Raw genomic sequence first — 21,667 nt, forward strand, 5'->3', positions numbered from 1 at the left:
ATATTCTAGAATCTCCAAATGGGAAAATTTTATAACCCTTTCTGGTTTGATAAAACATCATTCATCCCTCTAAAATTTGTAAATTCATCACTTACCCTCTATATGTTAACATTTGTTAAAAACATTCTATTTTGGCCAATTTAAATTGTAAAAAATATATTTTGCCCTCACGTTGATTGAAATAAATATTAATTTAACGTTTATCTTTCAACATTGTGTATCACAAATTATGATTTATTTTACGTTGAAGAAACATATATAAAATATTGACTAGAAAGTGGGAACCAATTTAAACTTCAAATATTTTATGCAATCCCAGAATTATTATTATTATTATTATTTTTTTTGGCACTTTTTATATCAAATATAAATAAATTTACCAAATTAACCTTTGATCATTAAATTTAACAGGAACCAACAGTTGAGGGATGTCTGATGAACTTGAAACCTCAGAGGGATCAATAATATTTAATCAAACCTACAAGTGGTCTATGATATTTTCCCTTCTCGAATTTGTATAATTTATGGAGTTCCTTTACAACATAATCCACAGAAATCTACATGAACTAGACTTCAGTTTGTAATTAGACTCAATTTACAAAGTAAAGGAAGAAAACAAGGACAAGAACTAAAAAGATATTAAGATGTTCCCAATGTATGTGTATATTTATATTTTTGCTTGGAACAAGATTAAAATAACCAAAAATAGAAGGCCAGTGTATACACAACTTACAACATTCAAATATTTACTACATGAAACTACTACTCTTTGGTGGAGTAAACAATCAAACACAAAATGGAGTATATGAGTAGCAGTCTCCAAAATAAAAAAGAAAAAAGAAAAAAACTATGTCGTCGTAAACTTATTTTCAGCATCCCTTGAGAGTTGAGAGTATTAAATTAGTAAACCAACCACAAATCTCATACAATCTCCCCACCAGAAAACAGGAACGAAAGAGAGTGTAACAAAAACAAAAACAACATACCTGACAAGAAACAACAACTTTGCTCGATATTACAGCAAAATGGGACGGGAGGATAAGAAAAAAAACTGACACTTTCTATGTATCGATTTGTCACTAGAGACACATGATACAATAACTCTTGAGTGTACACCCCACAATCTGATTACATTTCAAATGAAATCCGAAAGAGAAGAAACCTATATGAAACTATCTCAAACGTAACGTTTAAATCACCTTGTAAATTAATTTGCTCTTTACGAAAAGTTCTTCAAAACAGACGAAGCAATTAGCTCTAACCATGCTTTTCATGTAAACTGAAGTATCTCAACAAAGGAAAATGGATGAAAATTCACAATTCTTGACCTGCTCACCAAATACACGTCACCTACAGTAATAACCTTTTGAAATTTGTATTCATAAACTTCCTAGGCAGCAATTCCTGAAGAAAACAATGACGAAGAAGTATATCACTAAAATGTTTACAGAATCAAAACTAACATGTTTTTCAAGATTGAAACAACAAAATATATTTATATATATATATATATATAGATATAGGTAATTTCTAAAATACAACTTTGATCTCATATATGTTGCTGATTATACTCTCATTCATCTATTTTTGATGAATTGTAACATACATGAGTTTGAAGACAATATTAATACATGTATCGTGTATGCATAATTATGAGCATGTTGAATTTGATGTCAAGTAAATTTTGTATCCTGCGAGTAATTGTTCATATTCAAACAATTAAAAAGCATTCAAAAACCAATAGGTTAGCAATAGACAACATAGTAAGCCTGTAATCTTATTATTGTAATAAACCTAACTGAACAATGCTCAACTGCTTGCATTTATAACAAAAGAGGCCCACATAAAGTTAATATTCAGGTCATAATATTTGTGATCAAGCACAGACTATCCAATTGCCATATGCAATGAATGCACAGGCAGAAGGAGAAGCCAGTGCTATTTTGTCACTAAAATCATAGCTGTTGTAACTATGTGGATTACCTTCTCTAAATACCGTTTAAAAGATATATTCAATTAAATGAAGATAAGATGCATAAAGAATAAAAATAAGAAAATATAGATCAATTAAGTACCTCTAGTAGATTGTCTATTGGCAACACCATAACCACCAACATAACCAGCAGAGTTTTTACCCATGACATCTGAAGCTGCATTTCCAAGCCCATAACCAAATGAGACAGACCCCTCCAGTTCTGACGGTGAGGATCTCCATGTGGAATCTCCATAAAACGAACCACCTTCAAAAATGTCGGTACGAGCCCCATCATAACCATCATTTGTAGCATATGATAATCCTGGCGTGACACCAGCTCCACTGTTTCTCCCATATCCTAACCCTGCTGACCCAAAACTCACATCTCCACTGCCATAAGTCAGACTTCCACTACTAAATGTTGAACCAGTACCTCCACCTTGACCTGAACTAGGTGAGGATCCCCAAAGTGCTCCAATATTGCTGAAAGAACCCATTCCCGTGTTACCACTTCCAGACCCCATAAAAGAACTTGTGTTTGTGGAGTTTGCAGCATAGTTAAGGTTTCCATTCCCCCACAAGTTCCGACCTACTGTATTTAGGATAGAACTGTTTCCCCCATTGCCCCCACCATAACCAGCAGCACTACCATATTTGATTGAATTTCCATTGTATGAAGGGCTCAACCCCCGTCCATAGTTGAGGTTAGAACTCTGATTTGCATTTACCCCATAGCTTGGACTCAAACCTGGCTCAAAATTCAGACCTGTACCATATCCAGGATTAAATGAGGACAATCCACTCCGACCAACAGAAACTGGACTAAATCTACTATATCCTCCAACTGAACTTGAATTGTATCCCTGAGAAAAACCATTAAGGAAGCTAGTAACTCTACCCACACCATAGCTATAACCACCTAACTGGCCCCGATTTGGTCCAGGGGATAACTCCTTGGGAACAGCCCGCTTAACCTCAACCATTTTACCATTGAGTTCATGGAATGTTCTGTATAACACTTTATCTACTGCATCCTCTGAATCATAAGTAATGAACCCAAAACCTCTTGGCCTTTGTGTGTTATGGTCATACATCACCACAACATCAGTAATTGTCCCAAATTGATCAAAATATCTCTTAAAGTCACTCTCAGTTACTGTGGATGCTAAACCTCCAACAAATATCTTCTTTGTGCGAGCAGGAGATGGTGACCCCAGAATGTTGCTGTTATTTCTGTTCAGCATGTTCTGATCATCCCTAGGAACAGCCTTTTTTGCTTCAACCTGAGGATATCAATCTTTACAAATGAGATTGCAAAATTTTAAATTACACTACAGAATGGATTCCAGAGAGTGTAATTAATTATATCTTAAATAAGTATATATAAATGGCAGAGACTTAAATTTACATCTGACCTCTCTACTTTTTTTTCTCACGCCAATGATATTCATTTTGAATTACTTGGACTGATGAGGAAAACTAGGCTTATAACCATTTTAAGATACAAAAGAAATAAATAAACAAATAAACACAGAACCAAAATACAAGTAAGAAAATTTCCATCCCTAAATTTATTTTTCTATTATTAATTGGTACACAGTTTCAAAGCTGACCAGCAACATAATTAACCAGTGCAAGCAACAAAGAAAAAGAAAAGGGTTTATTAGTGATCCTTGAAAATGTGTTATTGTGGCATCTATATCTGCAAGCATCATTGAAAATATTGCCAGGTATCAAAATCAGACCATAAAAAAGTATATGTACCCAATATTTGTCCCTGTTTATGATTATCGATGCACTTTTTCAATCTTTTTCAGTAGACTCAATCTATTCCCTATTGGCATGGTACGATCCTGCTAACCATTAATTAGAGGATTCCTACAACTAATCTATAACTATGCTTTCTGAATGAACCAACTCCCTATGCGCCAATTGTAATATCCCTTGGCATCATCATATCATTTTTGTTCTAATGCAGCAATGCAATCGTGCTAACGACCATCTTGAAAAGCTTGTACAACTAAATGACAGATCCCATAGGCACTGAAAGTTATGAAAACAGGTTACTTGTCTAGTGTCATTGGTTTGATTAACTTGCTCTTCTCAACATTATCCTCACAGTAATTTAATATGGGATTATGAGTGTGACCATGTGCTTCCATGCATATGCAAATGTTGCAATTTTTAGTCGTTTTCTTTTACAAATGCAATCCTTCAAAACAACAATCCACCTAAATGAGTCAAGAAAAAGATAAACAGAACTTACTATATGATGCTTAAATTAGCAAGCATGCATAAAAACTTTGCTTTATTGACACACTGAAAAATATTCTCATTCAGCCTAATCTATAAGTAACTCCTTTAAATATTTCAGAAGCATATGGTCAGATACAATATAAGCAAATCAATACAACAGTATTACTAGATTCAAGATGTTGACAAGCAATAAGAATTCAAATTCACGAGCAAAACTTACAGTTCTACCGTCTATCACATGCTTTTCTGTAACAACTTTCTCTGCAACATAAGGATCAGCAAAAACAATAAAACCGAATCCACGGGCACGACCTGTGGCTCGATCCTTCATTATCACAGCTTCCACTACTTCTCCAAAAGATTGAAAATACTCTCTAAGACGGTCTTCATTTGTGTCCCAAGATATACCGCCAATGAATAGCTTGCCTGGTTCCATTTCCATTCTGCTTGTAAAAAAATACCAACAATCTTATCAACAATGAAAAATAAAATGATTGACAATAACTATCTTTAACACAGAAGGGAAGCAATTCTAAATTCATGTTCTACACCAATCAAAAAGAAATATTTGATATACGAAGTCACACATCGGATCTAATCTCTGAGGAATTAGTTGGGTAAAAATTAGACATACAAGAAAAAACTAGAATCCCATATACGCTTTCATAATTCTCAGAGGGACAGAGACTTCGATGCAACATCAAAAGAAACCACCTTTTATAAATTATCGTAATGCAGATTAAACAATAAGAACTGTACCTTAAAAGAGAATTTACACGAAGCTAGTATGTTCTTTGTTATTTGATACAAAATGGGTGATCTCGGATTCAATCCAGGAGCATCGGACCCTTCGCTGAACAATTACCGATCGAACCGCAATCTCAGGATTTCTAAGAAGCAAAGCCAAAAAGAATAAAAATTTAAACATGGAACGAGTAAACGATCCAACAAAAACCCATGAACTTTCTTGTGGAAAAAACGTGAAAAGCAAAGCATTTCCAATGAAAAATTACCGAATGAAGATAACCCAGATGGAAAAATCGTGAGAATCTAAGATCTGAGAGGACGCATAATAAAATTAGAGGGCGAGAGGCCCTCTTTTTAGCTCTCTTTTCCTTTGGTTCTTTCAACTATTTGCTGATTCAATTTAGATAAATATTTATTTCTATATTAAAAAAAAAATGAAATGAAATGAAAGCTATGTATCAAAACAGAGAAGAAAAGATATGTATGAGAAAAGGTATTTGCATCTGAAAATGGGTTATGAATATATATATATTAATATATATTTAGTGAGAGAGAAATAGAGAGAGAGGCTTTGGCTATCCTCTCGTGTAAGAAAGTTACAAAGGAGACGATGGAAGATGGTGACTTCCCAAGTTTAAGTTTGATTTCACAAAAAATAGAAATAAAAATCTTACTATTTCTGTTAAACGTTTAAACTTTCATTATTTTCATTTTCACCCTCATCATTCTGTGTTTTTGTAGTTTTTAGCCCATATTCTTCCAAGTCCTTTCCCGATTGGCCACTCTCAACTTGGTGTTTTCTACTTTCTTCTTAAACCATTTTGCAACATTTAGGTGGTCCTTCTCTACTTTGTAATGATTTTTATCTTTTTTTTCTAAATAGTAGTTGGGATTCTATATAAATAATTTTTATAATCAACATTGAAAATGGTTCGTTTTGGTTTATAATAATATGCATTTATTTTGCTCTTCTTCTTCTTTCCTTACAAATTAAACTCAACTTAGGTGATATAATTGATAACTAATTTGTTGTTGAGATGTTTACTGAAATTTTTTTTATTTTTTATTTTTTATAATTTTTATGACTAAAAAATGCATCTTAGTTACATGTAGAAGAACCATGACAAACACAAATCTCATTGATGATGATATCATAAAATATTGTTATATTATAATTGAAATATTTCTAAACCTAGAATTTGTTAAACGTATTTAAAACAATGGAGGTATCTTCAATAAAGGAGGAGAGCAAGTTGTTATTTTGGTTTAATGGAGATGAGATCATGCCATTTATGGTCTAGCTTTTAATTGATACAAACAATATTTATTATTATTATTATTATTATTACATTATTTGAACACGAACTCTATATATACACAGGATTTAACATAGAAAAAATAGGGATATTATTATTATTATTATTAGAGGCTGTTTCATAGAAATAACAATATCTTATCACTGAATGCCATAAGATTATTTTATTTATTTATTTTTAAATGAATGAGTTGAATCTTTTTTTAACCAAAGTAATGGGAATTGTATATTGAAAATAATAATTTTTTATACTATCCTCCAACACCCATGAATGGACGCATAGTTGTTGAATAAATTGATACACTATCAATAAAAATATATATATATATATATATATATATATATATTTATATTTAAGATTAAAGAATAAGAAAAATATTAATTAAAAGGAATGGAATTTATAAAATTGTAAAAAAACTTCCTATCATTTACCAAGCAAAATGTATTTATCCCCGTCCTAAGTTAAAAAGTTAAAAACAACACGTGTGTACAATTATCTCAAAAACAGTCTCCACAAATTCTATTATAGCAAAAGTACAAAATTCGATTTTTTATTTTTTTTTTTATAAAAATCTTTAGACACCAATATATATATATAATAAAAAGATTTTCTCAAAACATTACATAAGTTAAAAGCTTGTAAATAGTCAATGTAAATGGCATGAAGATGATTTAATAAAAAAAAAAGTAATAACTTGACAAAGGGTGTTTTGACTTATAAATTATAAGGATATGGGAAACAGAATTAAATATATATATATATATAAATAAATAATAAGAACTTACCGTTTCTGGAAGCATCCCTTATTTTGTTGTGGATTATAAGGAGAACGTTATTTCGGAATAGAAAATTTCATTCCATAACCATAAGCGGTGGAATTGATGAGTGAAAATTGCCGGAACTAAAAGGGTGCAATTGTTAAGGAGTTCAAGGGTAAGATAGCAAATAATACAAAAAGTTGAATATGTGGAGTGATTATTTTTAACATATAAAAATATAGTGATCAGAAATAAATAAATAAATAAAGCTTTTTTATTTTTTATTTCATTTTTAGGGAATTAAATAAGGAAAATGGAAAGAAAAAGTGGGAGATGTGTGAAAGACAGAAGGGATTGCTTGTCCTCCCACCCATCCTAAAGACACCAGCAAGGAAGGTAGATGCATCTATTGCATTCTGCACATGCATGACGTTTTTAGCCTTACAATTCCATGACCATCTACCCCTTTTTTTTTTTTTTTTTTTTGGCTCTTTCTTTTTCATTTTTTTATTATTTTTATTTTCTCTTTTTTAATTTCCACATTAAAATATTTCCTCCCAAACCTCAATTACGTGGAACATTTCCAACACCACAACTCTAATTTTGTTGTTGTTTGCATGATAAAATTCAAATGGGGATTTTATTTCATAATAATAATAATTAATGATTGGATAGGTTTTGGACCATCTTATTCTCTTTGGCCATTGGGACATAAATATTTTTAAGTTCCAAAATGTAGACTTCTCATCATATTCATGAACTTGGGATTGGCTCAAGTCCAGGGGAACGCTTACCATATCGACACCAAAGAGGATGAGGAGGACAGGCCAGTATTACAGTTACAGCACATGACAAAACAAACAGGGTCTTTGTTGTGGCTTTTGATTGGTGTTTAGTCACACACCTATTTCCCAAGACCATCCATCCCTTCATGGTTTCAAACATCAAGGCGTGTGGTGGTAAACTAGTGGGCACATTATTCTTAAGGCTAAGACATCAACTTGTTAGGGGTTTCCATCACATTGCAGCCAAAAGGGTTGTTCTTATGTTTCTTTTTGTAAATTGCAAGAAAATTAGAATCCTGGATTAGTATTCAAGTAAAATTGAAATCGAAAAACAAAGTTGTTAATTAGACTCAACTCATGTATTATTACATAATTAAAATATTGATAAATTAATTTGTTTATGTTTTTATAGAAACAATCTAAATAACAATAATCACCTATATTTATAACCTCTATATTCTGGATTTATCTAGATTTGGAATAAAAAAAAAAATTTTCTTCCCCATTTAACAAAGTCATTAAAAAAAAAAAAAAAAAAAACCCGCTTTGTCTACAACATATTATTTATTTGGAATAACAATATGTAAGATAATGGAAAAATATATACAGAAATGGTTGAAACTTGACCAAGTATTGCGCTTGACCTTATCTGTACATGTTGTTAACAACCGAGCTATATTATAATTCATGGGTGACCAATGGATAATGGATATGCTTATTGAATTACATACTTATTTATATTTGCATGCATGATTAGGTCACATGGAAGATAATAATTTAGCAAAAGGGTTCCCTATAATTTGTCTCCTTGATTCCCATCATCTTACTATTTAAAGCCATAATGGTGGGTTATACCCACATCAATTAGCAAACTTGGAGATATATAATCCATTCACATTCGAATTAAGATTGATATTTAACCTCTCATACAAAAACATTATGAATTTAATACATGTTGTCACAATTGAAGCCAATTATGAAGCAAGATGAAAGGCCAACTAACATGACAGACCATCATCTAATACTATACACTTGCGAGGATTTGATGTTCACAAAATTATTGTAAAATTTTATTTATTTATTTTTCTTTTTCTCTCTCTACAGGATTCAAATAAAAGTCATTTCCATTATAATGATATATGGCTTGCAAATTAAAATATCTTCAGCTTTTTTGGATGAAATTGAATTTTATATATTTTCAGCTCTTAATTGCACATGTATTTTGATTTATTAATTGCCACAATATCAAAGCACACATACATTACGTATTTATTATATGGGAGGTCTAGATATTTTAAAATGAAAATAGGATTATTTGATCGATCTTTTAATCTGCCAATTTATTATATGTAAAAACCAACCAAGGACCTTAATAAATTGATGAATTGAAGGGTCTTTTCCAATGGCTAAAAAAATTTGAAATACTAAAAGAATCAACGTTAACGCATATCAACTTGGATACATACACATTTTTCTTTTTCTTTTCTGGTGCTTAAGACATCAAGTTGCAAACATTAGGTTACCAAACCCATTTACCAAAATAATGCTTAGCTTGGCTTAGAAATTACACTGCTCATTACTACAACGACTGCTTTGGTACAACAACAAAGCTGCATAACAAATCTGCACACATAGCATAGATTACAAGACATGGATGGTCCAGATCATTCCATTCTTTTTAAGACAATATGATACGTAACTCTTGGTTGATTGAGCTTTAATCTGTTCAGATCTTCTGTACAGCCAAAGAGAAAGAGTAGTATATTTTAGGAAAAATTATAAAAAATCCCGTTTGGTTTATATCTATTTTTGAAGATATCCCTTTGTATTTTCCAAAATTTACAGAGACACTCTTGCACATTTTATTTTTTATCTTCAAAATTTTCAAATGTGAATTGTTATATATTCATGTGCATAAAGATAATCAATTAAACTTCAATCGAAATTTGTATATTTTCATAAGCTCTATTTATATATATATATATATATGAAAATTTTAAAAAACTATGCACAAAATAAGTGACAATGCTATAAAATAAAAAGGCAAAAAGAATGTTTCTGTAAAAACTCAACTTATAGAAATATTTCTGCATAATTAACAAAATAAAGAAGGTAATTGTTTATTTATTTTTTAATAGCATAGCTAACCTCAACCTATTAAATTTCATATCAGGAAAGATTACTTGTGCTACATATATATTTATATATTTGGAACTACTAATTTTTTTTTTTCTTAATAAATGTCAAAAATCATTTTTTTTTCAAAAAATAGTAAAAATGTAAACCAAGCACATACGACGTCGTATTACCCGGGGAGTCTGCCTCCTTGTTTTCCCTCCAAAGGGAAGCCTCTGACATGGTCGACCCCGCAACCCAAGGAAAAACCAAAAGCCCTCTTTACCATTCAAATTGCAAAACCCTTAAAACCCTTTAACACCTCCTTTCTCTTCTCTCTTCCTCCCAAAAATTAATGCTGTCCATTTCTATTTCAAGAATGAAAACCCTTATTTCCCCAACAAAGTTGACAATTTTCTCTTCCTCCCCCCACCTTCCCCAGAAAGCACCATTTGTGCTGTTTTCTTTAGCATGTAAATCCATTCTGCAAAACCCACCATCCCTTTTCCCAAAACCCAGTCTTTTTCACATTAAACCCACCCCAACTTCAGTCGTTTGTCCGGTTCAGAAACGAGGCCTGCAAATGGAATCGGAGTCGGCGCCGTCGTCTCGGGCGTCGTCTTCCGGTGAGATTCATGTGATTGTTGGCCCCATGTTCGCCGGAAAGACCACCACACTCCTCCGCAGGATTCAATCTGAAAGCACCAGTGGCAGGTTTTGGGCCTTTTACTTTGCTTCTTTTTGTTTCATTGCTGCTGTGAGTTTTAGGTTTTCAAAGTTTGGAAATTATGTGTGTTTTTTGCTTGGCTAATTGGTTGATAATACTCTTCTTTCCGCTGAGGGTGATTTTGGTATGTGGAATTGTTGACTTGGTATTTGGATTATAATGTTTGAAATGAAATTTGGTTGCTTACTTAATCATACATGTATAAAGTTACTATTAGTATGATTTATTTATTTATTTATTCATTCATTTATTTTTGCTTGGAGTTTTGATTCTTTACTATGCTACTTGTTACTTGGTTTCTTAGTTTACTGCGATTGCAGTCTTGCTGAATCAAATCATAGTTTATAGGTAAACAGACAAGGATTTTATTAAACATTGATTTGTAATGGGGTGAATTTTCCATTTTCTTCATCGTTCATTGTGTCATTGTTAGACAAGGCAAAACTTTTAACAGTATCTCTGGTTTCATTGATTGGGTAAATTATTACCAATGAGATATCACCAGCTTTCAGGTCAAGCCCGTTAACAAAGGCCTCCAGCTGGATAGAACATTAAGGGGTCTTTGTTTCTCGGGAAGGTTGAAGGAAGCTGTCAGGCTGTTGTGCTGTACAGGATTGCAAGTGGACCCTGGGACATACTCTCTTCTCTTGCAAGAATGCATATTCAGGAAAGAATATAAGAAAGGGAAAAGAATCCACGCCCAAATGATTGTTGTGGGATTTGTTCCTGGTGAATATTTGAAGACCAAGTTGCTAATATTGTATTCAAAATCTGGGGATCTTGGAACAGCATGCATTTTGTTTGATAACTTGGTTGAGAAAAGCTTAGTCTCATGGAATGCATTACTTGCAGGATATGTGCAAAAAGGACTTGAAAAAGTGGGATTGAGCTTTTATTACCAGATGAGACTAGGTGGTTTGGTGCCTGACCAGTTTACTTTTGCATCTGTCTTCAAAGCCTGTGCCACTTTAGCAACACTGGAGCAAGGAAAGCAAGCCCATGGTGTCATGATAAAGTGCAAAATCAAGGAAAATGTTGTAGTCAATAGTGCCCTCATGGATATGTACTTTAAGTGCAGTAGTTTATCTGATGGACATCAGCTGTTTGATACATCTGTAAATAGGAATGTCATTACCTGGACTGCTTTGATATCGGGGTATGGTCAGCATGGAAGAGTAACAGAGGTTTTGGATTTCTTCCACAGGCTGAATGCTGAAGGTTTTAAACCAAATTATGTTACTTTTCTTTCAGTTCTTTCTGCTTGTAGCCATGGAGGTTTGGTAGATAAAGGCTGGGAATATTTTTCTTCAATGACAAGAGATTATGGAATTGAGCCAAGAGGAGAGCATTATGCAGCTATGGTTGATCTTCTAGGTCGCGCTGGGAGGTTACGAGATGCTTATGAGTTTGTTCTGAGCTCACCTTGCAAGGAGCACTCGGTCATATGGGGTGCTCTGCTTGGGGCTTGTAGGATTCATGGAGACATTGACTTGTTAAAGCTTGCGGCAAACAAATATTTTGAGTTAGAACCAGAGAATGCAGGGAAATATGTGGTCTTGTCTAATGCTTATGCCACCTTTGGACTGTGGGAAAATGTTGCAAAAGTCAGGGCTGTGATGAAGGAATCAGGGATGATAAAGGAGCCTGGTTATAGTAAGATTGAGGTTCAAAAGGAGGTCCACTTCTTCCATAAGGGTGATAAATCTCATAAACAATATAAGGAGATTTATGAGATGGTTAAATCAATTAATTGGATCCTAAAAGATGTAGGATGTGTTCCAGATTTAGGTGGCTACTAGTTTAGGTAACAGGAAAGAATTTATTTCCTATGAATTTCTTGCTTTTTGCATTAAAAGTAGGGCTCTTTAAGTGATTTAGTAGCTTCATGCTTTAATATTCAACAAAGCGCTCTATGGAAGACTCAACAAACATGCAGTAATATCTATATAGCAGAATTACATGTCCAGTTACAGGGGTACTGCTGTTTTCATATCAGTCACATTCAAAAGAATCAAATTTTTTTTCTATGTGATGCAAATAAAAATTGTTACCCATCACATTAGGTTTACATTTATTTAATGCACATTATGCAAGTAAGATGGGTAAAATTGTTTCCAATTAAATTTTCTTAGCGTTATTTGATTTAAGATGAATATTCTCGTTAGCCAAAAGAAAAACTGGTTTCTAACTATTTAAGGGGTTTTGTTTTATTGTTTACAATGGTGAGATTATGTGATCTTTTGTTTTGAAGTTTGAATAATGCACCTTGATCATTGTATCTGTAGAACTGCCTTTAGGCTACTATTCAGATTCGTGTTCACCTGAATTGGTCAGATTTAGGTTTGTGTATACTTTAATGGCCTGTGTATTCCATAGACAATCGAGAGATTTGACAACTGTTTGATTTTTTTTTTGTTTCTCTTTAAAAATATGGTGTAAAATTGTAAATCATTTGCCACTATTTAACTGCTCCAACTATATTTATGAGAGTACAACTGCATCTCTTCTCCTGCTTGGTGCATATTAAAAGCAGCAATTCTTGAAAAATATGATGATTTGAAGTGGATAGTCATAGTGTCACGGTGGTTTAACTAGATCAATGTATTAGTGCAAATATTATTTTATCGTATATTTATTATTTTTGTATGTCTGTTTTACAGAAGTGTAGCCATAATAAAATCAAACAAGGATACAAGATATGGATTGGATTCAATTGTGACACATGACGGGGTGAAATTGCCATGTTGGCCATTGGCAAATTTGTCATCTTTCAGACAGAAATTTGGTCCTGATGCATATGATCAGGTATCTTTGTTCTAAACTGTGATTAGATGTTTTATAGAAAGAAGAATTATCTACAATTATAATTTTGTTATATGAATGAAAAGGTTTTTTGTCTTGGCATTTGCATTTCTCAATAGTATTAGTTAGAAGATGAAGTAGTCTCTGTAGGAACTGTGGAGAGACAATTCATAATTGAAATAAGGCCTAAAAGAGTTCTGAAAGTTGATGAGTGTGGTTCTATTGCAATTTTCAGTGTTGGTTTTCAACCTGGGTATTTTATATTAGAATTCTTCATGCACTCACTTGGCTCCAATGTGGTGACAGTTAGATGTGATTGGTATTGATGAAGCTCAATTCTTTGAAGACCTATATGATTTCTGCCGTGAAGCTGCTGATCATGATGGCAAAACAGTTATAGTTGCTGGACTGGACGGTGACTATTTGAGGTTTATTTAAATCCACTTCCAGTTTGTTCAAGATTGATATACTCATTACTGGATATATTTTGAGGGAACTTTCTTGCTATACCCAAACCTTGCTGTGTTTTGTCTAAGATTCTGCTATATGCCCCTTTTTTATGTTAGATTTTAATACTTCTGCAGGAAAAGTTTTGGTTGTGTGCTTGATATAATCCCCCTTGCTGATTCTGTAACCAAGTTAACTGCTAGATGTGAACTTTGTGGAAAACGTGCTTTCTTCACATTAAGAAAGACACAGGAAACACAGACAGAGCTCATTGGCGGGGCTGATGTCTACATGCCTGTCTGTCGGCAGCACTATGTTAGCGGGCAAGTTGTCCTAGAGGCTGCAAGAGTTGTACTGGAATCTCAAGTCACTTGCAGCTCCTATTCATAGTAGCGTTGCGATTAGAATAGGAATATATGGATGGCTAGTTGTTGTAAGTAACACAACTTGGTGGAAATCCAACATGTGCTTGATTTGTTGTTTGCATATGTTAATTAGTGAATCTTCAGCTGCATTTGTCTCAAACTCAATCACTGATTGTAAATTTGTCACCTCCATGTCTGAAGAATATCATATATCTTGTGGCTCTTGTTAAACTATCCACCAATGTTTGTAGACCATTCGAAGTTCAATTTGAGTTTTTTAGTTAGATTATGAAAATGCCCTAAAATATCCAAATCCTTACAAGTTGAGTTTGTCTCTGTTGTGCATGCCCTTTAAATATTTCTTTGGGCTAATTGTTCCATGAAACCTGCAATGACACTCTTGCACTGGTCTGCTTAAAATACAAACAAAAAAAAGATACCATTATTTGTTCAATAATAGATGTTTGACATACTTTTTTTTGTTTGATCTTTGAAGGAAAAACTAGTTATCAAGGTGTTCCCTGAGAATCCTTGAGCCCTTGGTCTTGAGGCGTGATCAACTTGGCAAATAAATAAACGTAAATACTATATAACTTTATCAAGGATCCAAATCCTTGCAAGCGCGTATGTGATCTCCGAGATTTCTCAAGCTTGGTGTTTTGAAATGTTAATTTGTAAAGTCATAAATTAGAGTGTCTTTGGACTCGCTTTATTTTATTTTTCATTTCTTAGTACACACTAAAATCTAGGCCATATACTATTTTTGTGAAAGTTACATGAACACCCTCCTACTTTAATAATTTTGCACAAAATGTCTTTATATTTTTAGAAATTACAGGAACATTCCTTGATATTTCATTTGTTGTGATGTCATCTGTTTATATTTTTCTAAAATTTTTTCACGTAAATTTTTTTTTCTTTTTTTTTTTGAGAATGTATAACATGTGTAAATATTAATCGTAGTATATTTTATTGTACTTATATAAAAATATGATAGTTTATATGTAATTTTACGCATTAAGTAAGTGATATTGCAATCAAAACGAAATAATAATTATATGTATATTTTTTTTGAAAATAATGAAATGAGAATTATTTTATTTATTACAGTTTTTTTAATAATAAAGTGTGTTTGAAAAATGCAACAGAAAAAATGGACGACTGTCTCTGTGTAGTACCATTTGTTTCCTTTCCCTATTCCTCATTTCCGGGTCGAAGAAACCTAACCGGGAACAACTGAAAAGACCCGATTTCACGAATCGTTAAAGCTCAGGTCTTTTCTTTGGGACTTCTTGTACTTGTAGATACTTCCATGGCAGAGCTTCAATTCCCTTCAGTTGTTTCTCATTTGCTACCATGGATTTCCCGTCCAGGTAAGTAGTATTCTTAAAGTTTGGATTTTTCTCGCTTTCTTTTGTTTTGCGGTCCACCCCAATTTGACGTCGTTAATGGTAACTCTTTCAATATTCAATATTTAGCTCGTTCAAAGCTTCGCAAAGTTTCAGCGCAGATGGTACCAAAAGACCAATCCAGTGGAAAACAACAACGCGCAATTAGAAAGGGTCGTGGGCATTTGGCTTTTCTGACCCGCCAATCGTCTGGTTATTCGGTTAGTTTGCTAAAAAGTTCTTAGCTCTTTATGTTTAAGAGTAATGTTAAAAAGACCAAAACTCACAAACCATGTGAGCAAAAGCTTGCAATCTCTGTTCAAAATCCCCTGTTTTGCAATTTGCTCCGTTGGGGGTGTCAAGGATTCTATTAGTGCTCATAAAAATGATAATGCGTCAGAGTCCGAGAACGAATGGGTGAGGCTACTTAAGCCTTTTGACCTCAAACAGCTTCGAAAGTCGCTCACTGGGATTACCCCATTTCAACTTTTTAAGTTGCTTCAGCTGCCAATCGATGTGCCCACGTCGATGGAGATATTTGAATGGGCTGGTTCCCAAAAGGGCTATTGCCCCTCTTTCGATGTGTACTATGTTCTAATTGATAAGCTTGGGGCAGCAAAGGAACTTAAGCTTATAGATAAGTTGTTGATGCAGATGAAAGAAGAAGGGGTTGTTTTTAGAGAGTCTCTTTTCATCTTGATCATGAAACACTATGGGAGAGCTAATCTTCCTGGACAAGCAGTTACTCTGCTCTTGGATATGAAAAGTATTTATCTTTGTGAACCAACTTTTAAGTCCTATAACGTCGTATTGGATATTCTGGTAGCGAGGGATTGTGCTAGACATGCATGCAATGTTTTCGATGATATGCTGAGCAAGGGTATCTCTCCCACTGTTTACACGTTTGGAGTGGTGATGAATGCACATTGTATGCTTAATGAGGTTGATTCCGCATGCTCTCTCCTTAAAGACATGACAAAACATGGGTGTGTTGCAAATTCGGTGATTTACCAGACTCTCATACATGCGCTTTTAAAGAATAATAACGTGAATGAGGCAAAGACACTGTTGGAAGAAATGTTTATGATGGATTGCACACCTGATGTACAGACTTTCAACCATGTTATCCATGCCCTTTGCAAAGTCAACAGGATCAATGAAGCAAAAAAATTGTTTAAACGGATGCATCGTCGTGATTGTACCCCTAATGATGTAACGTATGGGGTTCTAATGCATGGATTATGTAGAATGGGACAGCTTGATGAAGCAAGGGCCTTGTTGAATGAATCGTCTAGCCCAAATATTGTGCTTTTCAATACCTTGATTAATGGTTATGTGATGGGTGGACGATATGATGAAGCTGAGGATGTTTTGTACAATTACATGTTAAGTAGTGGCTGTCATCCTGATATCCTTACATATAATGTACGGATTCATGGACTTTGTAAGAAGGGTTTTTTGGGTTCAGCTTGTGAATTGCTCAATGAGATGGCAAGGAAGGGTTGCAAGCCTAATGTGATAACATACACAATATTGATTGATGGGTTCTGCAAGGAAGGCGAACTGGAGAGAGCCTGCAGTATTTTAAATGAAATGTTTTTAAAAGGACTCGAACTGAATATTGTTGGATACAATGTCCTAATATCTGCTCTATGCAAGGGTGGGAAGGTTGATGAAGCTTTAGCAATGTATCATGGAATGCCCGGGCAAGGATGTAAGCCAGACATATTTACATTTAACTCTCTAATATTTGGACTCTGCAAGGTTGATAAAATCAAAAAGGCCTGGGGACTTTATCAGGAAATGTTGTCAAAGGGTGTTGTTGCCAACACTGTCACTTACAACACGCTAATTCATGCTTTTCTGAGGCATGGTGAAATCCAAGAAGCAATCAAGCTTGTTGGCAACATGTCATTCAGTGGATGTCCTCTTGACAAAATCACATATAATGCCCTAATAAAGGCACATTGTAAAGCTGGGGCTATTGAGAAAGGAGTGTGGTTCTTTGAAGAAATGATGAGCAAGGGGCTTGATGCTGATAACATCTCATGTAATATCTTGATTAATGGTCTTTGTAGAAGTGGTAAAGTACAAGATGCATGTGAGTTTTTAAAGAGAATGATTAGTCGTGGTTTGAATCCGGACATAGTCACTTATAATAGCCTGATTAATGGTATGTGCAAGATGGGGCGCATTTTGGATGCGTTGGATCTCCTTGACAAATTACCAGTTGAAGGAATATGTCCTGATGTTATCACTTACAACACATTGATCAGTTGGCATTGCAAAGAAGGTAAGGTTAATGATGCTTGTTTACTTCTAGATAGAGGCATTCAGAATGGCATTGTACCAAATGATGTGACTTGGTATATCTTGGTCAATAATTTGGTTAAAGAAAGTGGCAATCATTTGTATATAGCTCAGCAATGTTGGTGAAAGGAAGTAACAAGGAGAGTAGGAATTTTCTTTAGCCTATTTTTTTAGTGGCTGAGGGAAGCTTCTGCTCTTGAAATTTTTTTTTTCTTGGTGGGTCATTTGAGTTTGTTAAATGATATGGATGTGTTTGAACTGATAGTCACATTGTTTTTGTATTCTTCAAAAAATGTATCTCATTGAATATTTGTTTGGGCGCAAATTTTTATTACTTTATGTATCTTTCTTTTAGACCATTGGAATTTGTTTGGTTTGGACTTGTTACGCTCCTCTTATAGCTAATTTATAAATGTTGATCGCTGTTAGATATTGAGGACAGACAGAAATAGCCGTTTCAGGGCTTTGAAACTGGTAGTTGAATTCTGTATCTCTGGGGCGAAGATGGAAACAATTTGGATTTGAGTATTTGAATCACGGCTTTTGTCGTTAAGGAAAGCAAATCTTTAAGTTTTTGGTATAATTTAGGTAAATGGGCAAGATTTTTTAACGGCATTGGAAGAGTGGAGTAATCTGCTTTCCTTGAGGAGGGGTTTTTTATTTTTAAGCTTTTGGAGAAGTTTCCCTTTCTGTAGTGGGGTCACTTGTGTTCGGCTATTATATTGTTCCCTCCTTTAATCTAACAACTTGTGACCTATACTTGTTTATTCTCTACCTCTTCCAATCTCTGTTACAATTGGTATTTTCTTGTGTTTTTATTTTTTCATGCTTAAATTTTGTAGTAATTCATGACCTTCCCATCTCCAAATGAACAATTTGATTCTTGGATCTATAGATGTATATATATTTTTTTATTATTTTCATTAGGCAGGGAAAAGAATAAGTTATCTAGAATTTGAGAGAAAAACAAACAGAAAAGTAAGATCTAAACATATATAATAATGAATGGAAACCAGTTATACATATATGGTCGATAAATTTACAAGACCAAAACAAAAACTGAATCTTTCATTTAGGTAACTGCATAACTAGTGCAACAAGCTAGCAAAATCTGAATCAAAATCATAGAAATCTTGGTCATCATCACCATCATCATCATCATCAAGTCCCTCAAAGAAGGAATCTTCAAGGAGTTGAGAAGCAGAAGGTCTCTGATCTGGTTCATGAGCAAGGCACTTCTCGACGAATCCTTTAACCTCCTTATCCCTAATCTTGCTCAAAGCTAGAGGCTTCACCCCAGAAGATACCTTCTTGTATATCTTAGCCACACTATCACACTCGCTGTAAGGTATTTCCCTAGTGACCAACTCCAAAACACACATACCAAACGAGTATATATCAACTTTCTCTGTATACTCCTCATCATAAAGCTCTGGAGCCATAAACTCTGGTGTCCCGAGAATTGAATGCGCAAGATGGCTCTTCCCCACCAAAGCTGCTAAACCCAAGTCGCCAATCTTGACCTCACCCAAGTGGCCATTGATGAAAACGTTGCTGCAGTTGAGGTCTCTATGGATAATGCAGGGCTGTTGAGAATGGAGGAAATCCAAACCCTTAAGTATTTGTCTTGACCACTTCTTCATGGCCTTCAAAGAGATATAGTGGTGCTTCTTCCTGTAGTCTCTGAGATTCCCAGAAGAGCAAACTTCAGTGATGAAGTTGAGGGTTTGGTGTTCTTTGTCCGTCCAAGAAGCAAAGGAAGTGAGAATGTTATCGTTTTTCAAAGACCCCAGAAGCTTTGCCTCCGTATACAACCTTGTTATCATGGGCTTGTCGTACTCTATGAACCTTTTCAAACAAACCTGGTTCCAGGCAACTTCTTTACCATCTTTCATGTCAAAAGCTCTGAAAACTTTCTTCACGGCTCCTGAACCAAGCTTCTCTTTGTACCTCCCGAATCGACCCGTTGGGTCAACCTCCATGAATGGTTCGTCGTCTGGATCAACTTCTTTACCGTCGGGGTTAACGTAAGACATGTCTATACGAGCGGTAGAGATCAGTGGTAATAAAACCAAGAAAACCACCAAGAAGAACTAGAACAACAATAAGAGAAAAAATAAAAACACAGAAGAATGAGGAATGAGGAATGAGGAATGAGGAATGTGAAAACTGAGGCAGAGCAAATCACTAAGAAACTAAGGTGAGCTTCTTCTTTATTTATTTATTTATTTTTTTCTTTAAAAGTTCCCAACTTTTTAAGGTAGAAGGTGAGCTGGTTGCTTTTGGTTTTGACTCTATATATAATGTATGATCAAATTAGAAATATACAGTGACTAGGAATGGTATGTGAATTAGAATTCTACTACTTCTACAACAAGGATTAGCTGAATAACTTAGGCAGAGTAAATCACTAGTAAGCTGAGTCATAGTAGAACACTAATAAGATAGAACTGTCTTTGTACGATATAAGAATTCTTTAATAATGCAGTTGGATAAAAATCAAATAATATATTATGCACGCTATCTCTAGAACTATATTTGTATATATATCCACACACCAAAAAAAAAAAAAAAAAAAAAAAAAAAAAAAAAAAAAAAAAACCATCTCCGTGTATCATAAAAATGCACTAAAAAACAAGATTAAATATTATATTGACAAAAAAATAAAAAATAAAAATTGTATGATAGAAGAATTAAAAAAGCAAAATTAAATGTGAGAAACATTTTTGCTTTCATTGAGAGTCGAACTCAAGACCTCCCGCTTACTAAACGGGTGCTCTAACCAACTGAGCTATGAAAGCTTGTTGCCATCTTATTTTTGAATAATATTTAACTCAACATACTTATGAAATAGTTTATTTCAAGCACGTGTATTTTTAAACGTAGAACGCCAAATTATTACTATTACCATAGAGTGATCATGATTATATTTTGAAAAAGAAAATCCAAACAATCTAACCTTGATAATTTAAAATCCAGAAAAAATCTTGATCAATCTTTTAAAGCTTTAATTATAGTTTGCACAAATGCAATCCAATTCATATAAAAAATTGTGTAGACTAATTAATTATTGCAGTTCGTTTACAGTATGGGTAACAATAATTTTTATTATTATTATTTTTTTTTTATTTGAAAAAGAAGAGGTTTATACTTTTGAGGAAAAAAAACATAGTACTGGGAGAGCTTAGGGGCTTTTTTATTTTTATTTTTTTTTAAATAGTCTTTTCTTATGGAAAAGTGACATTATGTGTCATTCATAATTATTTAGCTAGTGAGGCATTTTTTTGGCCATAACCCTTTTGTTTGTTTTCAAGAAAGAACAATAGCTAGATAAATATATTAACCTTTCAAGAAAAGAAAAAAATAAATAAATAAATATGTTAGATTTCATATTATAACCTCTTTGGTATTATAACGCTATTCCTTTCTTTAGTTCAAATAAATTTGAACATAAATCATATAATTATTATTACTCTTATTTATATTTTAAATATACTAAGTTATATAATAACTTATACGTTACGTTCCACCGCTGTTACGCCCGAAAAATACAAAGTGAGGCCAAAAAGGACTCACTTATTTCTTCAAAAAAAAAAAAAAAAAAAAAAGAGATGCACTTTACTTTTTAAAAAAATTTCACCCTTCATAGCCATTTAATTTCTCAATTGGACAGGGC

The 21,667-nt window shown here is 33.6% G+C and overlaps 4 protein-coding genes and 1 non-coding gene across 7 annotated transcripts; 2 read left to right on the top strand and 3 right to left on the bottom strand.

The window, feature by feature from the left end:
* Positions 1 to 696: 696 nt before the first annotated feature.
* LOC107434863 (heterogeneous nuclear ribonucleoprotein 1) lies at positions 697 to 5,576 on the bottom strand. The gene is made up of 5 exons (XM_016046359.4): positions 5,245 to 5,576; positions 4,991 to 5,121; positions 4,452 to 4,674; positions 2,076 to 3,258; positions 697 to 1,404 (listed from the first exon to the last, which is right to left on the bottom strand). The coding sequence occupies exons 3-5, from the start codon at positions 4,671 to 4,673 to the stop codon at positions 1,391 to 1,393; spliced, it is 1,419 nt and encodes a 472-aa protein (XP_015901845.3). The 5' UTR covers position 4,674; positions 4,991 to 5,121; positions 5,245 to 5,576; the 3' UTR covers positions 697 to 1,390.
* A 4,578-nt stretch (positions 5,577 to 10,154) lies between these two features.
* On the top strand, positions 10,155 to 14,531 carry LOC107434847 (pentatricopeptide repeat-containing protein At4g16470). Its single transcript, XM_048473664.2, has 6 exons — positions 10,155 to 10,666; positions 11,185 to 12,477; positions 12,586 to 12,654; positions 13,340 to 13,484; positions 13,788 to 13,909; positions 14,066 to 14,531. The coding sequence occupies exons 1-6, from the start codon at positions 10,308 to 10,310 to the stop codon at positions 14,316 to 14,318; spliced, it is 2,241 nt and encodes a 746-aa protein (XP_048329621.2). The 5' UTR covers positions 10,155 to 10,307; the 3' UTR covers positions 14,319 to 14,531.
* Positions 14,532 to 14,745: 214 nt separating this feature from the next.
* On the top strand, positions 14,746 to 18,350 carry LOC107434845 (pentatricopeptide repeat-containing protein At5g64320, mitochondrial). 3 transcript variants are annotated; one of them, XM_016046339.4, is made up of 3 exons: positions 14,746 to 14,917; positions 15,442 to 15,666; positions 15,772 to 18,350. In XM_016046339.4, exon 3 carries the CDS (start codon positions 15,946 to 15,948, stop codon positions 18,115 to 18,117), a length of 2,172 nt encoding a protein of 723 aa, XP_015901825.2. In that variant the 5' UTR covers positions 14,746 to 14,917; positions 15,442 to 15,666; positions 15,772 to 15,945; the 3' UTR covers positions 18,118 to 18,350. The 3 variants fall into 3 exon arrangements, with proteins under 3 accessions (XP_015901825.2, XP_048332617.2, XP_048332621.2); XM_048476660.2 differs by having other exon boundaries at positions 14,746 to 14,871; XM_048476664.2 differs by having other exon boundaries at positions 15,442 to 18,350.
* A 131-nt stretch (positions 18,351 to 18,481) lies between these two features.
* On the bottom strand, positions 18,482 to 20,278 carry LOC107435202 (probable serine/threonine-protein kinase WNK11). Its single transcript, XM_016046763.4, has one exon. The coding sequence runs from the start codon at positions 20,025 to 20,027 to the stop codon at positions 19,080 to 19,082; it is 948 nt and encodes a 315-aa protein (XP_015902249.2). The 5' UTR covers positions 20,028 to 20,278; the 3' UTR covers positions 18,482 to 19,079.
* A 440-nt stretch (positions 20,279 to 20,718) lies between these two features.
* Positions 20,719 to 20,792, bottom strand: TRNAT-AGU (transfer RNA threonine (anticodon AGU)). Its single transcript has one exon. It is a non-coding gene; the product is annotated as a tRNA-Thr (tRNA).
* Positions 20,793 to 21,667: the final 875 nt, after the last annotated feature.

Source organism: Ziziphus jujuba, chromosome 1 (assembly GCF_031755915.1).
Source record: "Ziziphus jujuba cultivar Dongzao chromosome 1, ASM3175591v1".
NCBI lineage: Eukaryota > Viridiplantae > Streptophyta > Magnoliopsida > Rosales > Rhamnaceae > Ziziphus > Ziziphus jujuba.